We start from the raw sequence: 19,353 nt of genomic DNA, 5'->3' as shown, positions 1-19,353 counted from the left end.
TAGTGAATGTGAAGTGAGTTCTTCTACATAGTTGGTCTCCCTACACTCTAAAACTACTTATTTATACAAATTTGAATGTTTTGCTTACTTGTACTTCATAACTAAAGGTCAGAATGTAGATGCAATCAGTGGCTTAAAATTAGTTATTCCAATGAAATTGTGTGTGAGTATTAGCCAATGATCATAATGGTATGTGTGTGTTTGTGTGTGTGTGTGTGTGTGTGCTCATACCTGTGATGTCAGTGGTAAAGTCTGTGTGGGAGCTGTTGGCGGTGCTGGAGCTCTGCGTTTCTTTAATTCCACTTTTGGGGACATCTTGGAGATGTTCATCACAGACTGAGACTGTCCCAGAGTGCTAGGACGGGTTTCCACACATGGACCGCTTGCCACAGACATACCCTGAGCAAAAAAGAGAGACACTTTAGTAGATATACAGATACAAATTTAAGGACAAGCTCAAAAGGCATATGTGAATGAGTGTGTTTAAATGCACATTTATTAACCAGAAGTGCAAACAACAATATGTATGGCACAGCTCAGTGCAATTGTCAAGGTTTTCAAATATAGAATGTGAATTTTGAATTGTACAAAAAAATTAAATATTGTTGTATACACTTTCATTTTCAGACTGTTAAATAGAATGAAATAGAACAGAATATAACATAACAGAATTAAAGCTATTAATTTTAAATTCAAAAGAATAAAATGTTTATTAGCCTTTCTCAGGAAATGACACCCTTTACTATTCTCAGTATTTGCTATTCTCCATTCACTTCGTAATGCAAAATAACTATATATAAAATTTTTCATTTATTCTTTAAAGCATCCCATTTTTTCATGAATTAATAATTTTTTCAATTTATTATTCAGTTAAATCGTGGGTTATTTAAGGAACAACATTAATGAAACATGAAGAATTGCCACAAATTAATAAATCGTAGGGAATGAATTCACAATTTCTAGCAATGAATAGACTGTCCTGTGTCCCGCAGCCCTGCAATGCACAGTTATGAAATAATTATCTGGTGAAACATCCCCAATTGACATACTATTTTCCTATTAAACACTGTAAAATGATTTGACACTATCTGTATTGTTAAAGCAGTATAAGACTTGCCTTGATAGCATACTTACAAATCCTGTATTTGTGTATAACAGTAACGCTAAGTGTAAAAAGTAGTACTATAGTACTGTAGATTCTGAATACAGCTTCTTAGGGGAAGAAGGTAAGGCAGACAGTGATTTTTAGTTCAATGCCATTTAAAGGGCAGCAGGTATAACAGAGGACAGAAAATCAATAACATTTGGGCTGGAAATGTCATGACCTGCTCCTGGAGAGTGGCTGATTCTGAGGGCTTTACACCCAGCCTTGACCCCACGTTAACACTCCATAAAACATCTGCCCTGAGCAGACGGTTAACAAGGAGGGACTTGAGACAAATACTAAACCACAACAATTTTTCATCTGATATCTTCTGATTCTCCTGCTATGTAAATCTATGAGCTTAAGGATGTCTTAAAGAAATTATTCAAAAGATAGCACAATGTGTAGTTAGACTTTTAGCAAATACTGAGAAGCAGAAGTGAGTATTTAAAAATAAAGAATAGAGATATTAGAACAAAAATTAAGAGGTGTTAATACTTTATTAATTTGTCTACAATATTATTCTTACACCAATGATTAATTTCTGGAAGCAAATACGTATATACACCTGACATTAAAAGTGTAATTTTGTTAGATATTGAAATACATTCTCCTACTTCATTACATAGCGGGACAAAAGCTGTTTGCTTAATCACCAGCAACACTGTTAACTTAATTACACAGATACTATTTGAACTGAATTGAGCTGGAAGATGTCATCACTAGATACTATTTACACTATTTTGCTGTTTAATATTGTAAAGGTGCTTTGACAAAATCTGCATAGCAGAAAGTGCTATATAAAGAAAGGTCACTTGACTTGCTGAACTCAGAATCAATTTAATTTCCAGATGAATTGAACTGAGGTAACAGAATGCAGAACTGTAATTTGAAGTATAACATAATGAATTGAATTTCAAAGAAAGTCATAACCCTGTTGCAAACATGTGTTTTGATGTACTATGATATTTTCAGATTGCCCATTTTACCATTATACTTTTTTTTCTGTAGCTCCGTTATCAAATTTTGATATCATTATTTTTGTTGTTTGATTTTTTAAAAACATCTGAAAACATTGCAGACAACAGAATTAAAAATGTCTGATATTTAGAGAAATATGTGTGATCATTTGAGGTCATCAGGAAATTAATTCAAAATTAAATATAGCTGCAAGCAGCAATTAAAAGCAATAAGAAATTTGCAATTTGGCTGACTATGGCAAAATTGGCCTCAGGTCATGGTCATCATAACAAACACCAAGTTTGGTCTCAATATGGTAAACCATTGCTGAGATATAGGCTTACATCTATTTTTGCATTCTCTATGTTAAATTTGTTTACAAGTTATTCAAGAAAGGTTTGACTAATCAACTTCAATTCCATAACCTTTTGTCGGAATGGTCTGAAGATGATCTGGTTTGTGTAAATCAGAACAACGGCCTGGGAGGAGTTTGAAAAAGTAGGTTTTTGAGAAATTCAAAATGGAAATTCATCTTGAGCCAAGGAATACATTTTTCCCCATAATTTTTAATCCGAAAGTCTTTTCTGGTGAAATAATATACTTCTCTTTAGTGATGTATGCCACACTTTTCCAATTATGCAAGCTTGCATTAATCTGCATCTACAGTATTTGTGAACTCAACGGCAACATTTCAAAATCGAATCTTCAATCGATGGATGCAACCATGTCCCTGTCCCATGTGTTTTTTTTTTCCTTCAATAATCCATTACACTAATCACAATATTACTGCACAATACAGAACAAACGATCTGTTGCTACTTCGGTTTCATTATGACTTTAAATTCTGAATTTCGGGCAACCGTGGCAGAGACAGCTACAAGTATTTATCTACTCCTAACAGAGGTTAACACAATGGATTATTATTATTATTATTATTATTATTATTATTATTATTATTATTATGTTTGTTTGGCAAGACATTGAGGTTTGACTACCCGTTTAGTCAAACAGTTTTAGACAGGAAGGGATGGTAAAAATGTCTGAGAAATTTGTTGGAAAACTAAAATTATATTTGCAATTTAAATTTGTGGCCACAAATGTCACACAAATTACACACTTCACTTTACAAACAAAAGCTGAGAAGTAGGGATATGCATTTACATAACACACAGAGGTGTGGAAAGGACAGAGAGGATATTCCTTTAAGAGACAGCAGAGAGATCTGTCAAACACTGACAGGAACGACACCGGATCTTCCAGAACCTTGCAAGAGTGTTTGAGTGAGAGCTCAGCTGTCGGTTGGAACGAGAGAGAGAGAAAGTATGCAGTCTTGCAGCTTGACTTGAGAAGAAAGCAGAGTAACGAACAGACATATGATCCAAACCAGACATAAAAAACTTAGAGACACAAACACGCACACGCACACCTATACAAACAAACACACTGACACCTGGAAGAGAACTAAGACAAAATAATCACAGCTCTCCTATCATAGCCACTGCTGTGATCGCTTTCATTAGACAACCTTGCTGCTAGAGTTCAACCTTTTTCTCTCACCCCTCTTTGCCCTTAGAACGGAATGTTCAAAGTGGGAATGGCTATTAGCGGGTTACATAATTGGAAATCAGTTACTGAGACATGTTGAAAACGGCTCTTGGCTCGGTTTGTGATGATATTGTAAACAGCGTGTACCTGAACTTGTATATTTACAGGCAGGGACCACGTAGAGCAGGGCCCTGAACAGAGCCCTTCATAAAAAGGCTGTTTGTTAGGCCGATCAGAGACAGGTAGATAAATTACATAAAATAACATCCATAATAAATTATGGACAACCAAGTTGTACAGCACATCTGTCTTCAAGAACAGTGTGTGCTTTGAAAAGAGGAAAATGGACATAGCAACATGGGTATTGAAATAAAGATATCTGAAGGATCAAGTGTGTGTGAATGCAGCTTTTTAACCATATAATGGAGCCAAGTTTGTACCATGAAGTAAGCTAAATTTAATATGGCATGTGTCACATATTACTACACAGCTCTGTGTAAAACATGTTCGAGCACTCCTGAGGACAAGTAATTACTGACACCTAGAGGTGAAACCCGGAAAAAATACATTCAATGGAGTATGGAGTTTTTGTAAAACTTTCATTAGTAGTTTTAAGTAGTTTAGTTTTATACAAACATTAAAAACACACACACAAAAAAAAAACATTATATTCTTTAAAGAAGGACCTTTTTTATTATTATTATTATTATTATTTAAATGTATTATTCTATTAAACGTTAAACATACTAGATTATTTATAGTTTTTTTTTTTTTTATAATTGAGTTCTGGTTCAGAAGTACCGGTTTTCTTTTTTGATATAATTAAAAGAAGAGTTTGCTCATTGACACAATAAATAACAATGAATCACAAAAGAGTATGGAACTATTTGTTACAGATTTTGTGAAAAGTACAAAAAGTAGAAGAATCAACTTGCAGGCAGTATGATTGTGTTAAAGACTGAAAACTGTGACAGATGGAAAGATGCAAGTGTATTAGTAGTTACATGGGTTAGTACTTACATTAATGTTAGTGTCTGCATTGTCAACAACACTATCATCATCAAGACTCTCCATGTCCTCAGAGGACTGATCTTCAGTCTGAAATGGGAATGTAACACTAGCATGGCAGGCAGACTCATAACATCAATGAAACCCATGCAATGTGGGGTTCAAACACTAAAATATCAACAAAATTTTTTTTCATTACGTTATTTTGCAATGTGCATTAGTTTCCCCCAGCATATCCATGTTTTCTAGTGTTTATTGCTCTATGTCTATATATTTTTGGACATGCAGCATTCTAACATTCAGCACTATAAAGGTTTAAACAGACAAAAATACGAATGAACGCTTGTGTGTGTCCAATCATGCACACGTGAGCCTGTGTTCTACCTTTGATTTCCTGCGATTAAACTTGAGGAAACCCAGCAGACCCTTTTTCTCTGATCCACTCAGACTGTTGGAGTGAAGAGATTCAGCTGTAAGAGAAACACATTCGTTCAGCATCTTACACAAACACGGATGAGCAACTATTATAATGCAGAATTGAGTCAAGCAATGTCACTTTAGTTGAAGTGATTCATTTTGAGGTCATCTCATCCAATGAGAACAATGGATTATAGATGATATAAGATTAGCATATGCAGAATAAAGCTTGCATGCCAGCAAACCAGTAGTGTCAAAGTTTTTTTGTGAGTTTAGGACATAGGCTTGGTCTCAAAAAATGTTTTTACATAAAAATTTCTATGTTTTGATTATCTATTAATCAAAAAACCTTGAAAAAAGTATCATGTTCAACAAAACATATAAAAAAGCTCAAATAAATTAGGCTACATTCAAATATATATATTTTTTAATTGTAATAATATTTCACATCAATGTTGTTTTACTGTTATTTTGATTGATAAATGTGGCTTTGTTAAGCATAAGACAGTTTAACATAAAAAAAAGTTACAAACATCATATTTTTGAATGTAAGTATAAGCCAAAAAATAAATAGCACACAATGCACAACAAGCAATACAAGATTCTGGCAATAGATGGCGCTCTAAGTCAACAAAATGAGATGAAAAACACTAAAGCCACTACAAAACCTGAATAATCACCAAGAAGAGTGACAGGTTTCTCTGAAGACATGTATTGAGAATGAAAGCATCACAGTAACAATAAGCATGAAAGATGAATACATAAATATAGGCACTGCACATCTTGTTTAATTTCTATTGACCAGGCCATCTCAATTCAAAAAAGCTCCAGCATATACTATGACAGGAAGCAGACTCTCAGCACATTCAAGACAGTTTAACTACACATACTGTAAAGCCTATACATACTGTAAAAACTATTCAGCCAAAGTCATGCACATGGCATCAGTACCTGAGTAGTTCAGGGCAGGTGTTGAAGCCATTTTAGGCTGGAGAACTGGAAACAATCAAACCAGTGTAAAATTTGAAGGCAAATAAAAGTGAAAAGAAATCTTATCACATTTGGCTAGACAGTGAAGGACAGTGAAATGTCACAGGCTTAGTGCATGCTGTGTTTGAGTATGTTACGTAATAATAGCACTAGCTAAACAAAGATACTATAAATGGATAAATCTAAGAGTGTGTCTGAACAGGAAGTACTGGACCTGCCAATGAAATCTCTAAAATCAAACTTAATCTAAACCTGTGTTTTTTTTTAGCTGGTCTTTACATCAAAGGTTTCCACTTGACATATAATTGCTTCACAGCACGCCACCAAAAGTGTTTATTATGACAAATCTCTCCGTATTTTGAACTTTCTATGCATCAAAGATTATTGGGGAAGGAACAACGGTATCACAGTTTCCACAACTACCCTCACTTTTTATCCCATACCTAGTGTTTGATCCAGGACATAGAGTTCCCTGATACCCAGCTCGCTCAGGCACTTATCCAAGTCCAGCTGTTGGTGGCTGATATTGTCTTTGAACAGCAAGACATGAGCCGGGTCAAACTCGCACTTCTGACAGATCACAGGCACCAGGGTATGCAGTGGGACTGATGGATTTACTCGAACAACGGCCTTCTGACTGCGGTGATAGTTCACCACCAAACGTACCGTTTTCTGTGAGAGGAAAGAAAGAGAAACAGATGTGTTTACAACTTTACAACTTTCATTTTGGTGAAACATCATTTTTAAGAGATTATATTATAAAAAGAACAATAAGATAAAGGCTTGCTTTGAAATGAATATTAAAGGAGTTAAATACAACTTTAGCTTTATGGTGTCAACTTCCTTTAGTATTTAAACTAAATTGTTATGTATCTCTATTTTTTTAAAGGAAATAGAAACTGATTCTTAAAAAAAAAAAAAAAGCCCAGGGGGCAGTGATGTTCACAACAGCTGTATTTAATCTGGATTTTTTTTAATGGAGAAAATAATAAAATCAAGAGTAAACCGACCGGATTGTACCTAACATTCAAATGATCTCTTCCTGTATATGACAGCAGTACAGCAAACTCTATACTTTGTGGCCATTATCATCTGCATGATCAAGATAAGATAAGATGCAACCCCGATCTCTAAAGTTTCATATGAGAAGTGGGCAATGTTTGACTTTATATGCATGTTTGCAGTGTCTTGTAAAGGAAGTATCACACCAACCACAACACACTGCTTAGAGAAAAGCTTCTCTAGAACAGAAATTACTGTAAGTTTCCATTGAACACCAATAAATCACATTACCGAATGCAGTTACTCATATGCAAATACTAATATTGCTTATGAAACATTCAAAAAAAATCTTTACTTAGGCAGCTAAATGTCATACTAGCTACATAATAGCAAATAACCTACTGTCAAAGTAGACATTTCCTGTATATTACTATGCAGAGACAAACAAAAACACACGAGAAAAAACTGAGGCGTCACAAAATTGTACACAACACTTCTTCAGCTTTGTTCCACATTTTAGTTCAAGTGTAATCCAACTTGAAGAAAAACTGTTACTCTACTGTCACACATTCTCATACTTATATGGATATGAAACTACAGACACTGCACACTCAGAAGAAACTGAAAAAGAAAAAAAAAAGTGCTAATCGAAATTAAATACTATCTTTGTATCAGTTTAGTAGGAGGAAAGGCAGATTAAACAGGTATTGCAGGTTTTATCATTATTGGATATATGAATATAGAGATTAAAGTTCTCAGAAAGAGGATAAGCATGCTGAGCAAGTATAACAGTTCTAACAGCCTGCTCACTTTGTCAGCTAACCAAAGGGTTGACCATCCTGATCCCGATCTCTACTCTAGTCAAACATTTCTGAGCTCACATGTGGTCTATGTCTAATATCCTAACAAACATTGACAAGAAATTATGTTACCCCATTTCTTTATATATCTATACTCATTTACTGTGCTTTCAACTGCGACAGTGTGACAGATTTTACTGTTGTTGTAGCAGAATCCGAGGTCATTTCTTCACTTCTTCAGCACTTCTTTAGCTTTGTTCCACATTTTAGTTCAAATGTAATCCAACTTGAAGAAAAACTGTTACTCCACTCTCACACTTTCTCAGACTTATATGGATATGAAACTAAAGACACTGCACACTCAGAAGAAACTTTAAAAAATGTACTAATTGAAAAGGAATAGTCAAACATTTCTGAGCTCAAATGTGGTCTGTGTCTAATATCCTCACAAACATTGACAAGAAACTGTTTTTCTTTATGTATCTATACTTATGTCCTGTGTGCTTTCAACTGCCCAGTGTCAGGGGTGAGAGCCTCTAACTCTGCCCAGAGGTCAGACATGTGGGGGAGGAGCAAGAGAGGGGCCAGCCAGCCAGGCTGAGAAAGAAATAATGCATGGTAACTAAAGGTAAGACTCTCATCAAATATTCACACATGAGGGGGAGGAGAAAAGGATACTCGAGAAAGAGAGAGCACACACTCAGAGCAGAGCCCATGAAAGACTCACTGTACCTTTGCTCGAACCCTTTTTATGATCATTCGACCCTCCTGATGAACAAGATGTCATCATTTAAGAACATTATTACACAACAGTAAGATCAATATTAACTTTTGTACAAAAGCTATTTTAAAAACACAAACAATACGTGAATATGAGTAGCTTATAAATAGCATGGACATCATTTACATTTTCACCTATTTTTAATAATTTTCAGCTTGTTATCAGTTCACTAACAGAATGATTTTTTTTTAAAGTACAAATATATAAAGTATTTGCCCATTTAAAAGGAGGTAATAAAAATGCATGCATAATGCAGTGATTACACATTAATTATTAAAGTTTAAAACTGATTTAGATTAAATACATCATGTGTCACTACTGTAGGTCCCTCCTGTCTAGCACTTGGGGTCTTAACTGCAATGAAGATTTTTCATATAATATGACTGACGCAGTTAAACAAGAAGTAGACTGTAGTGTGATGTTAGCAAAGCAAATGATTTACAATACAATGTTGGTATACATTAGCGAAGTCTTGCCAATAGCAGTGTAGCCTGCCCAGAATTTAAAGATACCACAAAGAGGCACTAGGTCAAAAACTTTCATAACACTGTGTTTCGGAAACTGACCTCTGGCACTTTGGGTGGAGGTTTCCGGATCACCTTGTCCTCCAGCACTCGTTCTTTGATCAGGGCACAGGAGACGTCCAGGGCACCCAGCAGGGCATTTGGCTTAAAGATGACGGGCTGAGCATCAGGTGACAACAGCTCCAGAGTATGATATGCTGGATTCAGATGATACTGACTGCAGAGATCCACCAACAAATCCATCAGAGCTTTTCTGAAGAGACAAGAGGAGACATAAGGACAGAGAAAGATAGAGTTACTTGATGGTTTAGACTTGTAATTACATCATGTGATGCAGACAGGACTGTGACAGAGCGATAGAGAGAGAGAGAGAGAGAGAGAGAGAGAGTCGGTTTAAATTACAGGTGTTACGTAAAGCAGCAAATTGCTACATGAATGCTGATCCTAAATGTTTAGCTTCATTGACCGAAAAATTGATTTGTAGACACTACAGCGTTTTCAAACACTGCTGATAGATATTTGTATAAAACTGTTTGTTTAAATTCCACGTCATGAGTACTATCTAGTCTCAGAAAATAATAAATAAATCAAGAGTTAAATTTGATACTTAATTTTCAGGTCAAATGTCATTCATTGAAGAAATCAATGTTATTTCAGTCCTTCTCGATTCAAGCTGTACGTGCATGGCTAAAAAACTGTTGAATCGACTGACTTTACGTCAGTAAACCGCTTTTATGCATGTGAATGTCCAAATTTGCGCAGTCCATTTAAATACAAAGTCCAATGTGTTTGAATATATTCATTATGTCGCTAACGTGCAGAACAATTTATCTGAATATAAATATCTATTCTTCTGACACTTCCTCATTACCATGGAAAAGTTTTATCACGTGGTAAACACTGAATCATCCATTCTCCAAGCATTATTTTCTTTAGTCTTATAGTTTCATATAAAAGGCTTATGGTGTCCTGAACTCATACAAATGCCTATAAATGTCAATACTTTCCTTTTAAATGTTGATCAAAATTCAGTAGCAGCTAAACAAGTAATAACTAAAATTGTACTTTCATATAAAATAACATTTATATTTCCATATTCGCAATGTATTTCAATCTTAAACTATTATTTATAATGTAAACTAGGCTTGTACTTTACACACATTTGCACATAGACGGAAAAAATTATGCTCTTCATATGAGCAAAAACATCCTTGGCATAACAGCAGAGTGAATATACTATGGCAAATTTAAACTGACTAGTATAACCTTTTAAATGTTTAGTTGACTATTTTATTTTGATAATGAACAGAGTGCGATGTAAGTTTGAATTACTGGAATACAGGCACGCCGGCATGATCGAAACAAAAAAAAATTTAAACCTTTTCTGGAAAAGTGTTTACTTTCATTTATTCACACACAATAAAAACAGAAGATTTGTGCTCTTGTAAAATAAAGCAAACAAACATAATGTGCATTGTCATCCTTTTCTTTCTTTGAAATTGTGGAGAGCTGCCACACTTCTGTTTTAAATCCATTAACCCAATTAAGTCAGATATATTTAGCATATTTAAAAAATATGAAAACAAATTGTTATTTTTATGTTAGGAATATTACTTATATAGGCTATATATTTTCCTTAAAGCATCCCGTTTTGTCCCAGGGCTTGAGAACCTGTGTCCTAGTTTGGTACATGTAGAAACTTGTGAACTATGAAACAATTTTCCCCCCTCTGAAATTCTTGGGGGTATTAAATTAAAGCATAAAACATTCATTTAATTTATCTTTTAATAATTGAAAATTAAGCTAACTTTATTTTTTGGTAAACAAAGGGGATTTACTATTAAAAATAAAACATGGAAGAAATGTTGTGTGATTATTCCTTAAAAAATTATGTTCGTTTCATTTTAATAGTAGCAGTAGGCTATGTACATTCTGCTGAACAATAGTAATATATTATTCAATACTACAGTCTATGATGTGATATATGACGCTAGTTTTAATCAAATAAAACAGTCAGATGCTCATGAAGTGACTCTAAGTGCAGTTCTGGAAATGTTCCTCAAGTGTTCACGTCTTTATTTAGTGAGAGGAAAGACGCTGAAATCAGCGTCACATGTGCTTCTGTGTGTTTAATGAATGAAGCCGCGCTTTGCGCCATTCATTAACACAGACACACAGAACATGCAGGATTCATATTTAAATAGACTTTTCCGGATTAATATTAACAGATATTAGTCCATATCACGATTTGATGTGAGTGCAATGACCTACTTTTGATTAATTCATTCAAAATTTGACAAATCCTGTGACATTCCGCATTAAAACTGTAAATTCCATTTTTATGTCTGGATTCCGCGATTCTGTCCGCCTTTTCTGCATTGCGGAAATCATTGGGCCCTACAGTAGACATCTGCCTGGTGTTCGCCCGACGCCTTAAAACCTACTTTTAAACTAAACAAGTGCTACTGAAAACAAATATTCTGTGATAAAGTAATCCATATGAAAACAAATCCATGTCCAGTCTTTCACGTCTCTCTTCATTATCTCTAATGCGAACATGACCTCATGCTGAACGCCCTATTGAGATTATATTGTTTCACTGAAGCGCACGGCTTGAATACGCCCAAACAGAAAACAAAGCAGAGAGACTGTTCAAGTTTTATTTTTTTATTTTACTGTTTGCTTCGAGAGGAATGAGACATAATACACCCCAAGAAGATCAGGATTTGACTTGGATTTCCTCAAAAAAAAAAGAATGAAGACCTTAAGCCAATAGAGATCTTTTTATTTATTTATATACTTGTATTCGGTTTCACATAATGTGTAAACATTTAAGTAGTTAGATTTTTTCCAAACTATAATTCCTGACTAAATGTATAATCAAGTTAAACATTATGAAGTTTCAATAACAACATATACTATACAATTCAAAACCTTGATGCAAATAATATAAATGTAACAAATAAATGTAAATGTAACAAATGTAACAAACAAAGCTGTTATCTGCTGTTTCAATTTATAAAATAAAAAAATATATATATATTTTCCACATTAATAATAATAATAATAATAATAATAATATATATATATATATATATATATATATATATATATATATATATATATATATATATATATATATATATATTTGTATAAAAACAGTGTGACTGGAGCAATGATGCAAAATATCAAAGACTATTTATAAGAGACATGACACTTCCTCAATCCTCAATACAACTATATAAGGAAAACCCGTAATGGCAAAGGTGGCGGTTGTATGCACATGTCCCGCCCCTCCCGTTGGAAAGCCAATCATCTGCTTTTAACAGTCAAGCCGGGAAACATTTAAGCCTATCATCTGGTTCCACTGACATATGCCCACAGTTGAGGAACCCTTGCGCATGCGTAGTAAAAGTATAACCTTTGGGAAAAAAGGCATTTTAAACCTTATTTTGGTGCAAAGTCATCAAAATTTTTCAGCGATTTTTAATTTTTTTTTTACTGCTGTTACTTTCCATGCAGTTTTTATGTCCCGGTGACCAGTGAAAGTGCAGTTCTGACTCTGTGCCCATTCATTTAGATAGGAGCCTGGTCTTGTTAGTCTCAAATGCTGCCCGGAGGCGTTGCCAAGATGGTGGCCGAGTGGCACGACTTGCCTAAAAGGACTTTGTAAAAATTCAGCCTTGAAAGTCAGCTTTGATTGTTCCTAATAAACTGTTTAACTGCACTCAAAGGTAAATATTACATTATTTTGTGGGATAGTTAAATATATTCTAAATGAACTACAAACATAAAAATATATACATTTATTTTGTCCTCACATACTTTCTTGTAACTCTTCCCTCTCAGTCACACAGCTGACTGAAAGGCTCATTATGCAGGCCTTTGTCTTCTCAGGTGTAAATCACTATGATATTCATGACAGTTTATGTCTGTTCGCATATGACTTTTACAAACAAAAATTGTTTTAGAAAATTTAAATCAATATATTGTTTTCTGTGAGTGAGTATGTTTCTTTCTGAATTATGAAAATCATCTTGTTTACTCAAGTGATTTACTATTTTTAGTTTTTCACTACTACGCATGAATACTGTTTTCTCAAAAACACAATCATGTACATACATGTTGCTCATATAATATTATAGCCCAGTTTGTGCTGATTACAGTGATATTACACTTTAGCCATTTAGATGTTTATAAGCAACTGAAAAAAGCACGAATGTTAGGGCATGACAAAACTTCTCCAGGGCCCAAAAATACCCTTAGACCTCAGAGGGTTAAAATAATCCCACACTTGCTCATCTTTCGCGTGGTCACATTTCACTCAGCTCACCACAACTGACATGAAGAAAACTCATGCAAGGTCTGAGGTTAAAATTTAGCTTATGCCCTGATACACTTTTAAAAATAATGTTGTTTTTTTTCACATATTTTATTTTAACTTATTTAAATTGTTTTACACGTAATTATGTTAATTTAATGGTAAAATAAAATTATGGTAATTTAAGTGATAATTATATTTTTTCTGTTGCTTAATCGACCATCGTTTTCAGCGTTGACCTGTACCATTTAGATAGACCCTCTGTTTGGATATTTTTGAAGGTCACTGTGTACAATTTCTGTGACCATTTCCTGTCCCAGATCTATTTAGTCAAAGTTAAGCTATCTATTTAGTCCAACTGCAACTCGTGAGACATATTCACATCAAATGTCAGTTCAGTGGTAGAACTACACTTCCAAGACACTGAACGTATTTGTTTCATGTAATGTACGAAAGTACATTATTTGCGTGTGCTTTAATGCCTTGCCAGTGAAACGTTTTGCTCGTGCTATTTTAAAATGTGCTTATTCAGAGCACGTCCAACTGAAGTGTCCAAACACTTAAATGCTGGTCAGACATCACCTGATTGGTTAGTTATATTAGTTATCATCTGATTATGCTAAAACTGTCAAAAACACAATGTTTACATATAAACACAGTTAATTATGCACAAAGTGAGAAATGGGTCCGTGCATCTCTTAAAGGGACAATACTAAACATACTGCAGCTTGACATTAAAGGGATAGTTCACCCAAAAATTTTAATTCTGTCATTATCTATTCAGTAATGTTGTACCAAACATGTATCTATTTGTATTTATTCTTGTGCTGAACACAAAATAATATATTTTGAAGAATGTGGGTAAGCTAACAGATGCTGGTCCCCAATGACTTTGATAGTAGGGACTTTCAACAGATGTTCAACAGAAGAAGAAACTCATTCAGGTTTAAAACAACTTGAGAGTGCAGTATAGCATCGATAAAATGATCAAATGATACTCATCCCTAGCTTTGAGGAGAATGAGTGTCAGTCAGTCACCACACCAGTATGGACATTCACTGTACTTCAGAATCACAGATTCTAGATTACATCTTGGAATATATGACCAAAATAAGAATTTGCACCGTATATTGTCATCTGAACAAGGAAGTAACTTGTAACTGAGGAAAAAAGCAGTTATAATTATTATATACAATAAATTTGTGATACCAATGGTGATTTAATCTAAATAAGCTCATATCCAATCAAACCAAAAAACTAAATTATTATTATTGTTATACTTTATAATCAAATTGTTAATGTTAACAATGTCAGCATTACATGACTAGGCAAATATAGTGTGTATAAGCGAGAAGATTTCAATTTCTGTACAGTCTAATCTATAATTGTAATACCAATCGAATTTCATATTAAGAAATTCTTTAAACTCAAAAAGAAAATTATGTTCCCTTTGAACTGGTTGTCTTTAACCTATTAGCCAACACCCCCCATTATGGGAATCACAGCTGAAAGTGCCCTACCTAACTTAAAATTGTAACAGTTCCTTACTTCAATGTGTTACAAACATAATTTTGGTGTCTTTGGAAAGAAGACCCTTTGGGCTTAACTCCAGAGTTGATAATGCTCAAAAAGATTAAAAGTTATAGACACTGAAGTGCCTTGAAAGAAATATACCACACTGTTTTTTTTTTTTATTTGATATAAAAATACATGAAATCAGTACTTGAGCAATCTAGAAAAGTAATGGGTTGAAAGTCATGTCTCATGAGTTTCTATTTCAAATCTGAAGACGATACCATAACAAATGAGCTTCCTGCAACTTTTTCTGATACTATGTCTAGTCCCCACCCACCCAAATAATTTACCAACTGTATTGAAGGGTTCTATAAACTATTTTAGTCATTAAATATACCAATTCATAGTTTTTAAATTATAAAACAATAGACAGAATCTTAAACATAGAAGGCTATAAACGATCTGCCACCTGCAGGATACTCACAGGCAATCGCCTATAAGCAGGAAAAACTTGCTTATGTTTACAGACATGATGTAATGATGAGGCGTCATGCTCAAATTTCCAGTGAAAACCCATACCACTCAAATTAGAAAACATTATTATAAGCTAACCGTTGTGAATCAGCCAAATGTAAGGAGATGTTTATGAACACCGGCTGATTATGTACTTGCTCAAATATTGATTTCATGTATTTTTTTTTACAAAAGAAAATAATAATTACAGACTGTAGCTTTAAGTTAATGTCAGTGCAATGAGCATATTCACCTGCCATCCACATTGATGGTGGTCTGGTACCCTGAAGGCAGACTGATATGGAGATCCACAGAGGGTCGAAGCATGTTTTCCTTGCTGTCTCCCCCTGAAGATCCTCCACCATCAGGAACAGCATTACGGAAGATCCTGCGGGGGGCAGGCTGAGGGGGTTGAGGTGGAGGGGGGGCCTTGGCCTTCATTCTCCTCCTGTCGAATAAAATCAGACGAGCAATAAGGAAGGATTAGGTTCAATGTTTATGTGGTGTATAAAATATGGCAATGAAGTTATACATAAAAGGGTTGTCAGACAATCTGTGCCAATGATTACACAGTATGTATGTATGAGAAAGTCCATACTTGGCCTGTGGGCATGCTGTTTCATGCTGATACTAGAACAAACCTAATATCATAACTGAAAGACCGATTGCTTATAAATTCATGGTCACCCTTCAGGCACTATCATACATTGTTATAGTACCTGATAGGGCTGCGTATCACCAGCAAAGTCAAGATAAGTATTACGACACAGGACTGCACTGAATTTCACCTCAGAAGTATTTAGTAAAACAGCTTTTTATGAAACACTGAATACTATAGTTCCATTTTGAACTATTGGCAGAGCAGGCAATTGACTGCTCTATAACTGTACCACAGTTAGTACAACATAGATATGCATATGTCGCATGTTTACATCATTCTTACACTCCCCACCAGGTTTTATATTATATAGAGTTCGAAACTTATGTGCTGTCTTCACTGTATCTCTCATAAATGAACACTTGATGAAATACACCTTTCTGAGAATAGAATATTGAAGTGGAGATCGCTAAACTGCAAGCTAGATGGTGTTTTCAGAAAGCAAGCTTGTTTATCCACAATGTAGAGACAGCATGTGCACATGGTTGCCAGGTTGACAAAGATAAGTAACACTTAGCAGATATTTCTGTATTGCACATTAGCAACCCTCTACATTGCGAGTAACTATTCATTCAATATATAATACGTTAAAATTGAAAGTTGTAACTGTGTCATTTAATGAGTTAACATGAACCAAGAGTATTTTTTTTTTCTGCAGGCAAATGTAACTATATCTCATTGTGAATTTTAGTACATTGACTAAGGTTAACTAAGGAGATCTTATTGTAAAGAGATACTTATTGGTCTTTATAGTTGTTTTGCACTTTAATTTGTGTAAGACTTTTCAATTTATATATTTTTCTATATTGCTTTATAGCATAGTTATTTTTGTTTTAAGAAAAAAGTTATTAAACCTGTATTATGAGTATCAATATAGGGATAATACCATGATAAAAGCATGTGCAATTAATCGCAACATGAAAATTTGAAACCAACTGTCTGAATTCTGTGTGACTGGCGCTTAGCACTATATGATCTTTCACATAGTGTCACACACGAGCGGTTAATCACGTGCGCCAACATGTGTTAGATCATTCATTTCTCCTTACTATTATCACTGGCATATTATCAAAGTGTCTAATTTTAACATTTGGTAATAATGCTATTAAAAAAATCATGATTCCTGGATTAATAATAATCGTAGCAAAACAAACACAGCAATAGTACCTGATGAACAGAATAATGTGATGCCCTGAAATTCTTCCAATGATATAATACTCTATTGTTTACTGAAAATAAACAAATTTATGCTTATCAACGAGTATTTTCTCATTCTTAAAGCGTCAAGTGCTGGTGCATGTCACACAAAGGAGCCATTACTGTATGTTGTCTAATCTAAAACCCACTGAGAGAATGTGATGATGTTATTCCTTTGCCTCAAGCTAATGCCAAATTGAACTGAAAAGAGATGAAACCATCACAAAACAGTTGTTTATATTATTCAATCAGACTTAGAACAAATTTGAGTATTGTGTATTGTATTTTGAAAACCTTGGCTGCAACTTAACAAATTAACCCCACCTAAAAGAAAATAATGTCAATGGAAACTGTATGCAGTTTTATGAAAAATACATATAAAAACATATAAGCAGGAGAATGTTTTCCAATGTAATTATATAATAGTCAATATGAGCAATTGGTATAGTGATGGAATAAGCCCTGCTGTGTGTCATTACAACAACACTAGTGGGTTGCTTTGGCATCAACAGGGTGGTGTGCAGGACTCCTCCATAGCCGCAATATTTGACGCCTTATAAGTGAGAATGTGTTGTATCACAATACTAGTTCTGGCATTAATATGACTGCATTTTTGGTTAAGCAGCATATCAATTATCAAAACATAAAAGAATCAATCAATAGCCAAAACAATCCTATGGCAGACAGGACAAGTAGTAAATAAACTGTAAAAATGGTGCAGAATGTATTGAAAAAGCTAAGAAACCATATTATCTCAGAAACTGAGTTTGCATTGTTGACTTAATATAACCATATAAATGGTTGACAACTACAGTAGCATAACTATATTGCACTTGTTCAATGTTTCAAATGGTTGGGCCATAAAAACAAGACTACAGAACCTTTAAGATGACAATCTACTCTAGGCTCATCATGATGTCATAAACAAGCAAATGTACATTTAAGGAACTATAATCAGTGTTTTCATTAAAGCTGCAATGGTCAATCTGATAATATGTTATGTCACACTGCAGTAATAAAACAAAGGCATATCTTTTTCAAGCCTGAGTCAAGATAGCACTGGTAGATTAGACTGAACTCCTCCTTTCGGACCATAAAAACACAACATAACTCTATCAGCTGACATTACATAATAAAGTAGAAGAGGGGACAAGCAATCTAAAAAACAATACTAGAATACCTTCAGATAATCAACAACCACGTACACAGAAATCTAGCAATGTCTGCATGTCCACATTTCCAAATTACAATCCATAGCCAGTCAAAAAATAACCGATATTAATTCATTAATCAATACATTTGGAGAGAGAAAAAAAAGTGTAAACTGAACAGAAAATCTTTCAAATCATAAACCTTAAAAATACTACTCTATAAAGAAATCTTGCAAGTTTTTATTCAAATTATCACACTTTTAGACAGGGTTCCTACACATTTTCTATTTCAAAATTCTATACTTTTTCCAGACTAAAATTTTCTAATCTCTTAGTAGATTTTCTATTATCAAGAAACTAAATGGGGCAAATTCTAATATTTTTCCATACTCTGTTATCTTTTTTCCATACTTGTCCACACCTGGAAATTATTTCAATCAAATTCCATACTTTTCCAAGCTGTGTAGGTAACTCTGTTTTGACTAACTAAAAGCTTTCAAGACTTTTTGGGTGGTGGGTGAAGTGAAGCATTTTTATTTTTACTTCCTGTATAAACAGGTCAACAGCATTCTCCGTACTGTATAAACTTGTTGAAATATGAGAAATGTAATGTATTGAAGCAAACTAACCAACAATTATTTGTGCTATGACATAGCTAAGCAACTAAGTTGTTTTCTCCAAGTTGTTATGAACCATAATGTAAGCATAGACAGTAACATATAACTATATATCTTGTTTTACAACAATCTCTGTCATGACATTGAAGGGGGAGACTGGTAAACCATTTACCTCCTTTAAAGTTAAAACATTTCATATTTCAACCGTAT

The 19,353-nt window shown here is 34.1% G+C and overlaps 1 protein-coding gene across 5 annotated transcripts in view; it reads right to left on the bottom strand.

Annotated features, from left to right (window-relative positions):
- Positions 1–205: 205 nt before the first annotated feature.
- LOC127974547 (protein cordon-bleu-like) overlaps positions 206–19,353 on the bottom strand; it is a 58,473-nt gene continuing 39,325 nt past the window's right edge. For 2 of the 5 annotated variants that reach the window (XM_052577902.1, XM_052577903.1), the window contains 7 exons: positions 15,774–15,968; positions 9,214–9,424; positions 6,508–6,736; positions 6,026–6,070; positions 5,042–5,127; positions 4,670–4,747; positions 206–399 (listed from right to left, as the gene is read on the bottom strand). In XM_052577902.1, the coding sequence (XP_052433862.1) occupies positions 226–399; positions 4,670–4,747; positions 5,042–5,127; positions 6,026–6,070; positions 6,508–6,736; positions 9,214–9,424; positions 15,774–15,968 (1,018 nt within the window). In that variant the 3' untranslated portion in view covers positions 206–225. The remainder of the gene's footprint in view (positions 400–4,669; positions 4,748–5,041; positions 5,128–6,025; positions 6,071–6,507; positions 6,737–9,213; positions 9,425–15,773; positions 15,969–19,353) is intronic. The other 3 variants (XM_052577904.1, XM_052577905.1, XM_052577906.1) reach the window with 3 other exon arrangements.

The sequence above is a fragment of the Carassius gibelio genome, chromosome B16 (assembly GCF_023724105.1).
Source record: "Carassius gibelio isolate Cgi1373 ecotype wild population from Czech Republic chromosome B16, carGib1.2-hapl.c, whole genome shotgun sequence".
Taxonomy (NCBI): domain Eukaryota; kingdom Metazoa; phylum Chordata; class Actinopteri; order Cypriniformes; family Cyprinidae; genus Carassius; species Carassius gibelio.
This window is presented reverse-complemented; position numbering and strand designations above follow the sequence as displayed.